General features: G+C 51.6%; 1 protein-coding gene and 1 pseudogene across 3 annotated transcripts in view; one reads left to right on the top strand and one right to left on the bottom strand.

The window, feature by feature from the left end:
- LOC129058438 (uncharacterized) overlaps positions 1–14,499 on the top strand; it is a 41,048-nt gene extending 26,549 nt beyond the window's left edge. The window contains exons 5-10 of one of the 3 annotated variants that reach the window (XR_008523533.2): positions 5,247–5,384; positions 5,726–5,854; positions 8,798–8,878; positions 9,683–9,925; positions 12,148–12,401; positions 14,269–14,499. Coding sequence is in view for 2 of the 3 variants with exons in the window: in XM_054551317.2 (XP_054407292.2) it covers positions 5,247–5,384; positions 5,726–5,854; positions 8,798–8,878; positions 9,683–9,925; positions 12,148–12,249 (693 nt within the window). In the remaining variant the exon portion in view is untranslated. Of the gene's footprint in view, positions 1–5,246; positions 5,385–5,725; positions 5,855–8,797; positions 8,879–9,682; positions 9,926–12,147; positions 12,695–14,268 lie in introns of those variants that run through there. The other 2 variants (XM_054551317.2, XM_054551316.2) reach the window with 2 other exon arrangements.
- Positions 14,500–14,667: 168 nt separating this feature from the next.
- LOC100439540 (splicing factor 3A subunit 2-like) lies at positions 14,668–15,789 on the bottom strand (annotated as a pseudogene).
- Positions 15,790–16,087: the final 298 nt, after the last annotated feature.

The raw sequence follows: 16,087 nt of genomic DNA, 5'->3' as shown, positions 1-16,087 counted from the left end.
CCTGGGACAAGTCTCCACTATGGCGAGCTGCAGCCCATGCAGCAGGCCATGTGAACTGCCCTTGTCCAGAAGTTTCCTTACATGGAGGTGCCCTGCCCACTGGGGTCTCCACTTCCCCTCATTTTGGGCTTGTGCCAAAGACCCTCGCAACTCTAAATGGAAATCAACCCTGGTTCCTCTGGACTCTTCCAAAGCCTGCGGGTAGAATTTTCCAGGCAGCGTTGACGTCAGAGGCAGGTCCTGGTGGCTTCTCACAGGCGGCTGTTTCTGAGGGACAGCTACATGTGGCTGTGCCTTTTTCCAGCTGCTGAGGAGCAGCACAGAGACAAACAAGCCCCCAACACTCCCCAGTTAGCTCACAGATTTCCTTCCTATTGATACACATTCAGGATGCAAGGATGGCTCGCGGGCGTGCGTGGCTTTGGAGCATCTCTAGGGGGGCTCTCTGGGGCTCACCCAGCAGGAGTCCTGTGGAGGTTTTTATGTCCACACGATGGCCATGGACTGTGCAGGGCTGTGATGAATTCTGCTCACCCAGCCCCAAAACGCTCTGTAAGGGCCTTTATTTTGTTTTTGGCTGGTTTGTACATGGAGCGTTTATCTGATTTAAACGTAGAGTTTCTGGCCAGGCGCGGTGGCTCGCACCTGTAATCCCAGCACTTTGGGAGGCTGAGGTGGATGGATCATGAGGTCAGGAGATCGAGACCATCCTGGCTAACACGGTGAAACCCCGTCTCTTCTAAAAATACAAAAAATTAGCCGGGTGTGGTGGCGGGTGCCTGTAGTCTCAGCTACTTGGGAGGCTGAGGCAGGAGAATGGCGTGAACCTGGGAGGCAGAGCTTGCAGTGAGCCGAGATGGTGCCACTGCACTCCAGCCTAGGCAACAGAGTGAGACTCCGTCTCAAAAAAAAAAAAAAACAAACAAAACCAAAAACAAAAACCTGGAGTTTCCTTCTTCTCAACAATTCTTTACATTTCAATTAAGTCCTCTAGGTGGAACCCATGCAATAACCAGAGCAGGGGAAAGAGCCTAGTAGGCACTTTAAGCTTTTTGTTAACCTGTGCACTCAGCGATGCTGGAGTGCCTGTGGTGTGCCAGATATTGTGCTGGGTGCTGTGGATTTGGCAGGGAATGAGGCTGGCGGCCCTGCTCCTATGAGGCGTGGCTGCGTCTCTCCATCTCCTGCGTCCCGTGAGGCGCAGCCAGTCATGGGGCCATTGTTCAGTTGAGGACACATGTCCAGGATGAGGGGGGAGTGGGTGGAAGCTACGGGTCTTGAAGTCAGGTGCATCCTCCTTTTCCCTGAGACTGATCTGTGGACATGACGCATGGCCCCAGCTGTCACCCTGAGGGAGGTCACAGGGCTGGCCGGGTCCCTGGGTGAAGTTTCATCCAGCACCCAATCACAGTGCCTGTGATTTTCACATTAGATTGGGTCCTCCTCTTTGAGCCGTGAGGGGGAGTAATCAGGGGCACAGACCATGACACTCTTGCATGGCACAGCCTGGCCCGTCACACAACATTGATGGGTCATTGACATGGGCAGGCTGAAGGAAACAGACATTGATGGGTCCAGTGACATTCAGAAATATCCGCAGGGTCCCTTCTCCCCTGCAGTTGCCACCTGTCAGGGCACAAGTCTGAAATGCGATCAGGGCCCCAGGAAGTGGGGGCTGAGATGATGTGGGCAGAGTCTTGGGGCCTGGCAAGCTCCAGGCCATGTGACAGTTTCAGCCCCTACATGCACAGAGCTGCCTCTGGCTGCACTCACAGCATCTTAATGAGCACGATGCATTTGTCATCTCCCACTCAATGACAGGACTTTCCCCTCCGCTCAGTGTTTCCCGATGTTCTCAGGTGGCACCTTTAACACTCGGAAATTAGAATTCATTCTGGGCATAGGTCACCACCACTTCCTTCCCCTCGCAAATGTTCTCCCGTGTGTGAATCAGGAAGCAGGTGGGTCCAGAACACATGGAGAGGCCAGGTGGTATGAGCCGCATATGCAGTGTAGAGTTAGGAGTGGGTGCAGGTTCCCACTCTGCCACCAGCTAGTGACCAAGTGCCCTCAGTTCCCCAAGCCTCCAGAGTTGCCTGGTGAGGACTTCCTTAAAGCACCACTGTGAGGCACAGTGAGCCACTGTGCACCAGCCCAAGGGGCAGGCCAGGCTCCGCGGGCTCCAGAGATGGTGGCTGGATGCCTATTCCCTGGGAAGTCAAGTGGAAGAGCAATTGATTTCCCCACTGCCATTTTAATGTGTCTTTAAAATGTGCAAAATGGTTCTGAAAGAAAAGAAAAAGAGCAAAAGCCCTTCCATGTGTTACCCTGTGTAGGGTTCCTCAGTGGGTGCACCATGGAATTTCTTCGCATTGTGAAGGACCTACCCACTCCTGATAGCAGTAACTTTTGCAGGAGTTTGAAATCAGAGTCTCGAACTAGGTTCTCAAAGAAAGCTCTCATTACTCTCCCTAATCTTTCAATGGGTTTTCTTTGGGAGAATTGTAATAAGCTGGGGTGAATCAGCCCCAGCAAAACCAGAACTGGTGGCTCTTGGACCCCATTCCTCAGCCCGTATTTGACACCAGGCTCATGTGGTAATGGCTCAAGTCACATAGCTACTGTTTTGGAGTATAAGCATGATGTCCACTTTGGGATCTTTATTCATCTACTGTAAGTCATTATATGGAACAACCCAGGCATGCTGCGTCTGTATTGATGTACCCTGAGTAGGTGGTATATGCAGCTCGGGTCAGTTTGTTGATCTCCTGTGCCCCTAGCCAGTTATAGGCTTGGGCCTTTCTCAGCTTGGCCTTTGCCTTTGGCCACTCTCCCTCCTCTCCTCCCCGCAGTTCCATTCTGGCTCCAGGTGGCATCCAGCTCTGTTCCCCTGGGAAGTGGAGAGTCGGGAAGGAGCATACGCTGGGAGGTAGGGTATCTGGTTCTATCCCCAGCTCTGCCTTTTCAAAGCCACACCCCTAACCTGTCATCTGGGCCTGTTTCCTCATCTGTCTACTGAAGAGCTTGGACTAGAATCAGCACTTGCCAAATAGGTGAGGGTCCATGAGGTTTGCCCGTGATTTTCAGAATTTCCAAGGCTTAACAAAGCTGGTTTTACTCTGTAAAGCCAAGCAGGCTAGAGCAGCAGTTTCCATGACCTTGTCCAGAATTACTCAGAGCAGCGGCCCTGGAGCTCATCCAATCAAGACGTGCATGGGGGCCAGGCTGGGCCAGATGCTGGGCTGAGTCCTGAGGGTATGTGAGTGCTGGGGACAGCCTGGAGAGGAAAGCCAAGTGCACTGCAGGCCCCATCAACACTGATGGCACGCAGCAGGTCCAGCCCCCGGGAGAGGGGAGCAGGGGCACTGGAAGAGCTGACCTGGGTGAGGGAAGACTGTTCTGAGGAAGAACACTGGACCTGGGCCTGAAAGATGACTTGGAGCCAGCAGATGGAGGCTGGGGAAAGAGCCCCAGGTCTTTAAGAGGGCTGTGAGCCCCAGAGGCAGGCAGGCAGCAGGTAGCTGACTGTGTGAGTGGGAGAGAAGGCCTGCATGGCTGGAGCATAAGCATGGTCGGGGAGTGTGATGTGTGTGGAAACAGGAGCGGAGGCAGGGGCCAGGCCACACCCAGCTTTACAGGGCATTCTAAAGCTTTGGGCTCATTCTCAGAGCACTGGACAGCTGTTGAAGGGTTTTCACCTGGGTGAGATGTGATCCTATTTGGTTTTCTCTTTTGGGTTAGAGACCTAATTTTGTGTGTGTGTAGGTTCTTGGTATTGAAACTCTAGCTTTGCAAACCCTGAAGTGCTTACTTTAAAGACCCCTGCTACTCACCCCATGAATATGAGACCACAAATAGCCAGCAACAAAGCCAGGCCCAGATAGAGGAGTGGGGCAGCCAGCTGGACTCGCCCACCAGCTCCATAACCTGTTCCTGCCTGCCCAGCTCCAAAACCACCTGGATGAAATACACACCTAAGCAATAAGGCAAGCTTCATGCAGTCCATCATAAATAGACATGTCACGTGTGTGAATGCCCATCCTGTGCAGCATGAGAGGGTGATTGTGAATGCACTTTTTTAGGGGAGAAAGTCCTGAAGGCAGAATCCCTAAAAGTGGATAGATGGCCAGGTGCAGTGGCTCATGTCTGTAATCCCAGCACTTTGGGAGGCTGAGGCGGGCGGATCAGGAGGTCAGGAGATTGAGACCATCCTGGCTAACACGGTGAAAGCCCATCTCTACTAAAAATACAAAAAAAAAAATTAGCCGGGCATGGTGGCACACACCTGTAGTCCCAGCTACTCAGGAGGCTGAGGCAGGAGAATTGCTTGAACCTGGGAGGTGGAGGTTGCAGTGATCTGAGATCCCACCACTGCGCTCCAGCCTGGGCAACAGAGCGAGACTCCGTCTCAAAAAAAAAAAAGTGCGTAAACAGAAAAGGATTAAAGTGAGGGCTCTTAGGCCAGAGGGGGTGGATTGCCTGAGCTCAGTAGTTCAAGACCAGCCTGGGCAACACGGTGAAACCCCGTCTCTACTAAAATACAAAAAATTAGCTGGGCGTGGTCCCAGCTACTCGGGAGGCTGGGGCAGGAGAATTGCTTGAACCTGGGAGGTGGCAGTTGCAGTGAGCTGAGATTGTGCCACTGTACTCCAGCCTGGGTGAAAGAACAAGACTGCATCTCCAAAAAAAAATAAAAAATAAAAAATAATGGGGCTCTTGCCTTGAGCCCAGGAGTTCGAGGTTGCAGTGTGCTGTGACGATGCCACTGCACTCCAGCCTGAGTGACAGAGCTAGATCCTGTCTCTTAAAAAAATGAAATAAAAAAATAAAAACAAGGATGTATTCTAGCCACAGTGGCATACACCTGTCATCCCAGCTGCTGCTCTGGAGGCTGAGTCCAGGAGTTTGAGGCTGCAGTGAGCTATGGTCCTACCACTGCACTCCAGCCTCAGAGACAGAGCAAGACCCTGTCTCTTAAAAAAATAATAAATAAATGTTAAAAGGGTCTTTGGCAGTGAAAAGGCTGGAAAACTCTAGCTCTGGTTTGTTCATTCACTCACACCTTAGCAGTCAGTGCTTCACACAGAGCTGGGGCTGTTGATCAGATACAGAGTTGAGCGAGATGCACGGAGCTCACACTGGGGTGGCCTTGCAGGCTGCTCCCAGGTTCTGCGATTCAGTCCATTCTGATTGAGACTTCTCAGGGAGAGCTGCCGCTGAAAAGTAGCTGTCTCGTTTTCTGCCAGTTCCTGTCTTGCAGTTTCACAGAAGACTTCACGGGGTGCTTCTCTACCGCCAGGGCTGCAGCGGCAGGTGGCCAGCTCAGGACGTGGCATCCTGGGACTGCATTCTCACTCTGTCCCCAACTTCCTGCACATCCCAAGGTTGCTGACTGCCCCTCTTGGATTAGCTTACATTTTCTTCCCTTTGTAAAATGTGCAAAGCGGAGATCAATGTTCGGTGAGATCTAGCTGAGCACTGACATGTTACATCCCAAGCCCAGCTTCTGGCCAGCAGTGGGGCTCGTGATGAGAGGTGGGCAGGGCACTATTTGGGGTAGGATTTCCCTTGTCCACTGCTTTCCAGTGCTGGCCTGGAGGGCTCTGCCAGTGAGGTGATAGGCTGGTGCTGAGGGCAAGGCGCTGCTCACAGACCTGAGCAGAGGGGGGCTCTGCAGCCACCTAATCCACCACCCACCCCTCGACCCCGGCCCCGAACCTTGCAGGTATACCCTTTGCTCCCTGGCCCGACCACCGTCATGACCTATGACTTGTGCCTCATCTTCCCGGCCCTGGCCAAGGCTGTCATTTACGTGTCGGACATTCAGGAGCTGTACGTCCGTGTGGTTGACAAGGTCAGTGGAAGCTTCATGACGGGGCTCCCTCAGCAGAACTGGAGGAACGGAGAGTGAGGCAGCTGTGGGATGTTTCCTGTGGCCTTCACTTTTGTTCCTGGGGTCTGCATCCCTTCCCCTGTGAGGCTGCAGAGCTATCTTCTATCTCCTTCGCTCCATGTTAAGGATGTACAGTCCCTCCAATAAGGGACTTCTTCATCCCAGGTGACATCCCCATGAGGCTTGGCAGTAAATCCTGCTGGAAGTTGCCTCTAAATTAGCTGTGACCTGGGAATTCTTGTCTTTTAGCTGGTGTAGGTTATTAACCAGCCAGGCACACATCTTGCTGAGCATGGATTTTCCCCCAAAAATACAGGTTTTGGGTTCTCTGGAGTTTCAGTGACAAATGAATACAGCTCACCCATGCCAAGCACCATTGCAAAGAAGGACAAGGAATAGATCTTGTTTTATCTTTCATGTCAATAGGGAAATTTTATTACTCCAAATATCTGAGAGACTGAAGCTGGGCTTCCAGAGGGTTGTGGTCAGGATCCTGAGTGGATAGAAGGGCTGGTAACTAAAAGGGCATCTTAGGCTCCTTAAGAAGCTAATGTGCTCTACCCAGCCTCACATACTCCTCCTATAATCTCATTTCCACTGCTGTTTGCTAATTTTCTGTTTCTTCGCTGTGTATTTCTGAGTTCACTGTGTATCTCTGTGTATTTCTGAGCAGCCCACAGCCACCATGTGCCGGTTCTGGGATTGGGCCCAGGGCTGCCCAGCTTCAGAGCTCTCGAGCTTTTTGTTGGTCACTCGAAGCTGGGCTTCAGCATGTACTGATAGCAGAGAAGGGGTGCTGTGGGCTGAGAGTGTCTTCTGGGTGCATTGTTTGTCTCCAGAGCAATGTGGTGTATGTGTGGTGAATTAAAAAATTGTACTTCAGCCCTGGATTTGTATTTCCAGGTGGAGAGAAAAACCTGGGTCATCTGCTAGCATCTTCTATACCAGCAGAGGTTAAGTCATCTTCCCAGTCTCTGTGCAGGGTGGAGGACTTTCCTAATTGCTTTTCTGGGCTGGCAGTGAACGTAGGAGGCCAAGTTAGGGCCGTCTTTTCCCCGGAGGGTCTCCCTGCCCCACATTGGTGGGACTGACTCAAGCAGGTGAAAGTCAGTGTCTGGAGAGTCTGACAACTTCCCCACTTTGTGAGGCGTGGGTCTCCTTTGGTCCTCTGGAGAGGAGGTGAGACCATTTCCACCTTCCGACGAAGGCTCAGGGCTAAAATTGGGGCCTTTGCATTCTTTGTGACCTCCTTCGCCAGCAGTGACTTGCAGAGTCATCTCAGGGAAGGCTGCTTTGGAGTTCTGCTCACAGCTGGACCAGAAACTTGGTCTGTAAGAAGAGCCTTCTGTGATGTTTAATGCAACTGTGGACAGAAATCTGTTTCAGAATCAGTCATCCCATTCCTCATGAGAACTAGGTCCCCTGGAAGCAGTCCGTGCAGTCCTGAGTTCAGAGCCTGTAAACACAGCACCCAGGGAGCTGGCAAGTGCACTGCCCTAGAGGGGGTGCAGGGAAGTTCTTGTTTTCAGAGGCCGACTTTGATCCATCATTGAGTTCAGTGATTTACTCTTTTTCCCAGCATTTTCCGTGCCTGCCCAAGTATCCTCGTTAAGCCACAAAGTCTGAATCACAGAGGTGGATGCCCAGATCCAGTGTGTGTCAATTTCCAAGACAAAGAAAAAGTCTTGGGGATGTTAAAATCTGTCCTGGGGATGTGGCAGGGTTCAGATTGGCTTCCCAGAGCATCACATTCAGGACTGTGACTTACAGACAGGAGGCCTGTGTTTTTTTTGTTTGTGTGTTTGTTTTGTTTTGTTTCTCTAAAAAGGATTGCAGCCTCAGGAACTGGCTCATTTTCCGGTAGCTAAAAGGGCAGCTGGCTGGAAATTCAGCCAGAGGGACACAGAGCACTGAGTATCCCTCCTCTTTGTTGTCTGACTTTGCTGGCATTCTCCCCTCTGGGTCCACCCTCTGACAGGTTGGGGAGGTGCTGAGGAAAGGCTCTGGTGGCCCCTGGCAGGTGGAGGGGCTGCATCACCAGCCCCATCTGAAAGGCATCTTCTTGAGCCTAGGCAGGCAGGGGCTTCGCCTGCAGCCCCCGTGTCCTTGCCTGGAATGTGATTCTGGTCAGATGCTTCCAGTTCCATCTGTCCAATCCAGGTCACACAACCAGCACCCCAAGGCCGTGGGGTGGGCCAGGACTAGCAGGAGGAGACTGAGCAGAAGGATGAGTGAAAGGAGGGGAACGGGTGCTTATCAAGCACCTACTGTGTGACAGGCATTAGCCCAAGTCATGAGGCACAGAATGTGGGCTCAGCATGAGTGCATGGCAAAGAGTCTAAGAGGTTTAATCATGTCAGTTCCACATGAGTCAGCAGCACTAGAAAGAAGCCAGGAGAGTTAGTCTTTGGCCAGATTAATAGGAGTATAGAGTTGAGAATGAAGGAGGTTATAAGGTCTGCTCTAATCAGACTTCACTGGACTCCTGCATTTGTCCCTGTACTCTGCTTAGTCAGATACAGGCAAGCTGGATTTGAGTCTGGGAGGGTCTGGAGACCTGTTGCTTGAGGGTAGCCTGGCCTAGGGAAGAGCAGACCCCAGTCCCTGGGCCCAAGTCTGAAGTGCTGACTGGAAGCAGCTGGATGAGACAGGGTAGCAGCCTCAGAGCACTGAGCTGGGACCTGCGGAGCCGTGGGAGATGAAGTGGCTGGCCCATGTGGGGTGAGCCGCCCACAAAACCAGGCCTCTCTTGGCAGAGGAGCATGGTGCTGGGCATCCTGAGGGGCCTTCTCACTACAGCCTCTTAGCCGCAGCCTCTTTCCCTTGAGAGGTCCCTTCCAGAAACATCCCCGGCCAGCACAGCGTTCTGGCGCCCTGTACCTGAGCACCATGCTCTTTCCCCAGGACCTCGTTCAGGTGAAGGTGCTGCTGCTTGGGGCCGTGAGGATCCGCACCCCCATCATGCAGATGAGGATGGGCACCCAGGTGAGGGGACCTCCTGGGCTCTGAATCCTGGTTCCCAAAGAGCCACTGCTATAACCCTGTCCTCGAGCTACAGCGCTTCTCCACCTCCTCCATCTGCCCAGCCTGGGTATCTAGGGGCGCAGTGGCAGCTTCCCGCCCACCCCTACCCAGACTGACACCCTCTTGCAGCCACTGATGAAGGCCTGCTTCCTGCTAGCCTGTCACCTTCCCACACCTCAGATAGCACGAGGCGCCTAACAGGAGTACGGTGACGGTGGCACTTACTCCACTCCATGCTGTCTTGGACATTAATCCATTTGGTGTTCATAGCAGCCCTGGGAGGCTGGTGTCAGAACCATCTCCACGTTGCAGATGAACAAATGAATGCGCAGAAAGCTTAAGACTCATGCCAGGGCCACACAGCTAGGAAGTGGCAGCACTGGCAGTGGACTGGGCAACCCGGTGCAGCACCCACTGTGGCCTTTTGCCGTCTCGCCTCCAAGTGTGCCCTCAGCAGACTCTCAGCAAATAGAGACTGAAGGAGCCAGGGACCCCACCCGTGGGTGCCCTGTGAGCAGGGACCCCGGCTAGATTAGGAGAGAGGGGCCCGGAGGAACCAGCACTGTGGGGCAGGGCAAGCTGTGCTGCTGGGGAACACACAGCCTCCTAGAGCTCCAGGGACTCCTTCCAAAAATGGGTCTCTTGGCCATGGGGAGGCGCAGCCAGCGGCAGGGGAGGCACAGCATGGGGAAAACAGTCCCGCCTCTGGTTTAACTGTTTGGTATTTCATCAAAATTCCCAAACTTGTGCCATGTCCTTCTCTAGCTGGGGAAGAATTGGGTACATCTCCCACTGCTTGAAGGAGGCAGCACAGCTTCTGGGGGCATTCCCAGTGCTGGCACCCCACTGGTCACCAGGCCTGACTTCTCCCCACTGATGTCCATCTATATCACCTGGATCACCAACCACCAGAACCCTTTCTCGTTTGGCAATGCCATGCCAGGCCTGACCTTCCACTGGTCTGTCACCAAGCGGGACATCCTGGATCTCCAAGGGCAGCATCACAAGGTAGGTAACCACCCACCCAGAGCCCACCTCCCACCTCTGTCCCAGGCCAGCACCCCGAGGGGCAGGGAGGGTTCCTGCCACATTGTCCCACAGGAAGTCCCCACCTTCACACCCAGAGAGACCCTTTCTGGCCTCTCCCAAGGCTCAATCCGACTTCCTTCTCTCAAACACTAACCACACAGACAGGGTAGGTAGGTTCCTCTCCTAACAGAAGTGGCCACGTGGGGAAGTCACAAAAGTCCTGGGAGGTCAGAATCTGCAGCTTCTGACCATTTTCTGAGATGATTTCTGGCAGCCCTCAGTTTCTCCTGGTTTATCCCAGGGGCTAAACTCCCCTTCCCTTAGCCCTGTGAGAGGCCCTGGCTCCTCCTGAGACGTCAGAGCTAGAAGGTGCCAGGGAGAATCTACTAAGTCCCTCTTTGTGTTAACCAAGGCCAGAAATGGGAAGGGACTTGCCCAGGGTCGCCCAGCAAGCCAGGGGGGAAATGGGACTGGGCACCAGCCCCTGTAACTCCAGGCTCAAGCCCAGGTGGGCCTTGGGCACACAGGACCCAAGCAGAGGATGGATTGAAAGGTTGCTTCCTGCCCACTCCAGAGACAGCGGGGATAGAGGCTAGGGGAGAGGCCCAGGCCCGGGAATGGGCTTTCCCAAAGGTTGCCCGAAGCTCATCTAGAGTAGGACGAATGCCTCCCCACCCAACTCAGTGGGAACAGGGTCCTGTCCCCAGTGCCTGGGGGCTCTCCCAGATTGCTCTAATGGAACACAGGCAGTGAAACTTGTTAACAGATATCCCAAAACAAAGCAGTCTTTGGGGACACATTGCAAAACCCAGCATTGCTCTGGGGACCTACACACACTGAAGGCTGTGAGACGTCCTGTTGTGAAGACCCCTGGCTTGCGCGGGTTGGCCCAGTGTTTTCCAAATGCACATTGTGAGACGCAAGCAGGGCGGGGCCTGTGTGCCTTTGCTGAGGGTAACATGTCTGTGAGACCCAGCCCTGAGAAGCTCTCAGTCTCCAGAGGGGTGACAGCAGCTCATTGCAGTGGGATGGGCATCCATGTGCGTTGGGTGCTGTGGGAGCCCAGAGCTGGGGCCGAACGAAGGCTTCACAGAGGAGTCGTGTTTCAGGATAGGAGGGACTGGCAAAGGCCTGGAGGTGGGAACTCACTTGATGTGTTGCAAAAGTAGCAAGGAATTCTGAACTTAGGGTCTGGGGTGCCCCTTCACACGGGGAGAGGCTGACACTCACTGTGTCCCAGTGGCCATCAATATAATCATCTGTGTTTATTTAACAAACATGCACAGAGCACCCGACAGAGGCTGAGGTGCCCTTGCGCACTTTCCAATATTGCCTCGTCCAGTCCTCAGGTGAGGCCTGTGGGGCAGGGGCCACAGGGGCTGCTGCCTGCTGATGTCCCTGAGGTGGGGAGGAGCTGGGAGGGAGGGAGTCAGACCAGTTTCCTCTTGGACAATCACATGTTAGTTCAGATGATATTAGTCATGGGCCCAGGACTCAGGCCCGAGGGGTGTCCACCTGGTCTGATCGGAGGCCAGTGGGGGCTCAGGGAACAGCTTTACCTGCCAGCGAGTGACTGCCCCTGAGCCAGGCTGGGAGGCCGAGGAGGCAGCAGCCCTGAGGGGCCTGAGAGAGGGGACTTACACAGGTGGTGGACACATCTGAAGTCTTGCAGAGAAGGGGCCTGGAGTTCCCAGGTAAGTGCTGTCACCATGGGCTCAGGGAGCCACCAGGGCTTTGGAGCACCTGGGCGTCCCAGGATCAGATCTAGGCTGACGTCATGAGGCTGATCATCTGCTGGACTGAGCTCCTCCCCAGGCCCCTGTGTGTGTCTGTGTGGATCCTGCAAGAAGGTGGCCAGACAGAGCCAGCCAGAGGGGCCTGGGACGTGGAACCAGGGTTGTTCTGAGACGGTGGCATTGAGGACCAGGATGTCTCTGTGAGAGGAAGGAGCAGTTAGGTGGTGCCTTGCCCAGGCTCAGTCCTGGCACAGTTACCCTGAGCAAGATCCTGGTGCTGGAGTTGTGCATGCTGCCCTCCGAGCTCACATCCTGGCAGGTAAAGTTTTCCCTCACTGGGCACGGAGGGAGAGGCCTGTGTTTCCAGGCTCCTTGAAGGAACTGCCATTAGGCTGCACGAACATGAGCCTGCCTGCCTTTTGTCATCCTATGTTTGACCTCTTCTTTTTTTTTTTTTTTCCACAGGGTCTTGCTGTGTTGCCCAGGCTGGAGCATAGTGGAGTGATCACAGCTCATTGCACCCTTGAACTCCTGGTCTTAAGCAATCCTCCCAGCTCAGCCTCCTGAATAGCTGGGACTACAGGTTCATGCCATCGCACTTGGCTATTCTTTAAATTTTTTGTAGAGATGGGATCTCGCTATTTTGCCTCATGCTGATCTCAAACTCCTGGCCTCAAGTGATCCTCCCATCTCAGCCTCCCAAAGTGTTAGGATTACAGGTGTGAACCACTGCATCTGACCTCTACCTATTGTTAGTCATTTGTGTCTTTCCTCTTTATATCTACATCAGTTTTTACCATAGAGTTGTCTATATTACTCATCCTTTTCAAAGAAAGTTTTTTATTTGATTGATCAAATTCACTTTTGCTTTCTAATTCACAAATGTATACGTTTACCTTTGTTAGTTCCTTTGTTTTATTTTCTTGGAGTCATTTTGCATTTTTTCCTATTCCTTGAATATTCAACTTATCTCCTGTTTCCTTTTATAAAATAAACATTAACTCAAAAATAATACATGCTCATCTTTTTTTCAAATAACTCAAGCAACATATAAAAGTTGAAGTGTTGGGAGGCCAAGGTAGGTGGATCACCTGAGGTCAGGAGTTCCAGACCAGCCTGGCCAATATGGCAAAACCCTGTCTCTACTAAAAATACAAAAAAAAAATTAACCAGGCGTAGTGGCAGTGGCCGATAATCCCAACTACTCTGGAGGCTGAGGCAAGAGAATTGCTTGAACCTGGGATGTGGAGGTTGCAGTGAGCTGAGATCACGCCATTGCACTCCACCCTGGGCGACAGAGCAGGACTCCATCTCAAAAAAAAAAAAAAAAAAGTTGAAGGAGACAAAGCAAAATATAAGATAATGATCATCTCAGAGTCTTGCAGTAATGATTTATTGTCAATGCATGATGATCATTATTCCAGATATCTCTCTAAACATTTAAATAGATAGGATATAGAGAGAGATTATTTTACAAAACGTGGTCATGCTAATTATAAAATAAAACATAAATGAAATTTTAAGAAAAAAGGCTAAAGTAAAACTGTAGGAATTATTTATTCAAAATTTTCAGACTTTTTTTTCAAAAAAGATGTTAGTTCTTCAAAGATCTCTTTTAAAAAACATGATTATGAAACAATGAAATTAAAGTCATTATTATTAACAAGTTCCAATTTTCAACTGTATGTTTTCACTTCCTGGTAAGAAAAATAAAGAAAATAGAACACTTATACTTTCTCCTACCTCTCCTCCTTCTCACTTATGATTTTGTACATTTTATCATTTTTTTTTACATTGTCACCCTCTATAATATTAGTATTCTGCTTGGTAACCATACTTCTCACAATTTAGTCTTACTTATTTAAGTGAATATTTAAGTAGATTTGATGTCAAACACTAACCTTCTCATGGCTTTTGCATTTATGAATTTTAATATTTTAATCACTTCTTTGTTGCTTTGTTTGAATTGTTCCAAGTAAATTTTTTTCAAAAAGGATCATGGTTGTTGTCTGCCCTGAGCTTTTTCATGCTTGAGAAGGTCTGCCTGTTACATACATATATATGAACAGTTTAGCTAACTGTAACATTCTTGTTCATACTTTCACTCTGAGTTTGTAGATTTCCCTCTCTCTCTTCTGGAATGGGGTGTAGATATGGACAATTCTGAGAACAAGTTTCCATCTAGTATTGTGTATTAGCTATTTATTGCTGCAGAACAATTTTTCCCAAAACTGAGCAGCTAAAAATAACACGTACTTATTATCTCACAGTTTCTGTGGGTCAGAAATCTGGAAACAGGTTAGCTAGATGATTCCGGCTTGGGGTCTCTGTGAGGTTGCAGCTAAGCTGACGAACGGGGCTGCAGCTACCTGAGGCTCACCCAAGGCTGATGGATTTTCTTCCAGGCCCACTCAGCTCCTTGTGACATGGGCTTTTTGAAGATTTTGATGGCAAATTACTCCCTTGATGAGTGACTGAAGAGAGAGAGAGGAGAGAACTCATGCTAGAATCCCCATCTTTTTATAACCTAACTTCAGAAGTGACATATCGTCACTGTCACTTCCTGCTGCCTTCTGTCACCTACAGATGAGCCATTAAGTCCAGCCCACATTCAAGGGGACAGGAAGTAAGCACCACCTCAGGCACAGAAGAACAGAAAGAAGTTGTGTGCATATCTTTAAGACAACCACATACCAGGAACTGCTTTTTTTTGGTATAGAAACTATCTTTTTTAAAATTTACCCTTGACATTTGGAAACTTCATCCAGCTATGTCTGAGTTGCAAATTCAGGTATATCTTTAAAATAATTTTCTTTGATTACATCTTCACATATTGTTTTTATTTTACTTATTCTTTCTTCTTTTTCAGGAAAATGAATTATATGTTGGATTTCCTTTAGTTTCATATTTAATATATCTGTAATTCTCTCCATGGAAAAGGCAGGAGCACCTGGTGCGGGGCTTGCTTGGGGAGGGAGAAGCTTCTCAGTTGGTTGCGGGAGGGGGACGTATGTTCCCTGCGCCTTTGGAGGGGAGGGGGGCCTTAGCATTGGAGGCTTGGGAGTTGTGGGGTGTACCCAGGATTTGAGGGGTGAACTCCAGGAGGCTGAAGATGGACCCCAGGAACTGACGGATGGACCCCAGGAGATTGGGGGTAGACCCCCAGGGCCTGAGGATACATCCCTGGGTCTGGTGGGTGCACTCCTGGGCCTGAAGGTGAATGGCAGGGGCTGCTGGGTGCACCCCTGGGGCCTGGGGGTGAACCCCCACTGATGGGGGAGGATGGACCCCTGGGGCTGGTGGGTGAATCCCATGAGCTGGTGGGTGGACTCCGGGGGCTGATGGGTGAACCCTGGGGGCTGGAGGATGGACCCCTGATGTGGGGTTGCACCACTGGGGCTGGGGGGAGGACCCCTGGAGCTGGTGGGGGCAGCTGAGGTGGTCCCAGGGGACCTGAGGGTGCAGGCCCCATGGGGGGCATGGGTGGCAGAGGCAGACCTCCTGGAAGGAGCAGTGGCAAAGACTCAGACGGCGGCAGCCAAGGGGGCAGATCGTTCATCAGCGGGGGTGGAGGCCGCTTCACCCCAGGGGTCCAGTGGAGAGGCTGGGGCTTCTCCATCTTAAAGTGGAACTTGAGGAAGAACTGCTTGATCTCCCGGTTCCAGTGTGTCCAGAACGTGCCTTCCACCTTGTTGATCTCCCTGCTCGGCACCTTGAAGGTGATGGTCTCGTAGGGCTCGGCGGCCATCAGCAGGTCATGCCAGCGCCAGTCCGGGGGCTTGATCCTCTGTTCGCAAGCAGACATGAAGCGGTGGCACAGCATGATGCCACCTCCTTAGCCTCCTTGGCTGCTCACTGGGCCAGGTTGGTCTGGTGCTTCTTCCCCTGGGTATGTGCCAGATAGCTCCCCTTCTTGTTGAGAAGCATCAGGTAGAGCTTGCATTCTTAGGGGCCCAGGTGGTTTTTCATTAAGTATGGGTCCTTATTGATGTCAGTGGTTTCCAGGGCCAGCTGCCAGAGGTGCTCCCTGTGGTCATGATTGCTCTCAGAGGAGGAGGCCATGCCCCTGCTCCTGGTCTTGCCCCCAGTGAGATGCTGAAAGTCCATGGTGACAGCCTTGGGCTTTAGCAGACTGGGAGACACCAGAGCCTGAGGCCACGCTATGGCCTCCTTGATCGGCCACTGCCACGACTTTGTTTGGTGCACCTGTAGTAATTTGTTATAGTAGCCTGGACTAAGCCTGTCCTCAATACCTTTCACCAAATCTGTTATCTCCTTGGCCCCAGGGAGGCATCTAACCTTAGTTCTCAAAATTCAAGAGGTTAACAGTCATCAAGCCTGTCTATTATGAGCCTTTGAATGCTGCAGCTCAGTTGTCATTGCTTCTTCTCCCGTCCTCACCCTC

Source organism: Pongo abelii, chromosome 2, assembly GCF_028885655.2.
Source record: "Pongo abelii isolate AG06213 chromosome 2, NHGRI_mPonAbe1-v2.0_pri, whole genome shotgun sequence".
Classification (NCBI taxonomy): domain Eukaryota; kingdom Metazoa; phylum Chordata; class Mammalia; order Primates; family Hominidae; genus Pongo; species Pongo abelii.
This window is presented reverse-complemented; position numbering and strand designations above follow the sequence as displayed.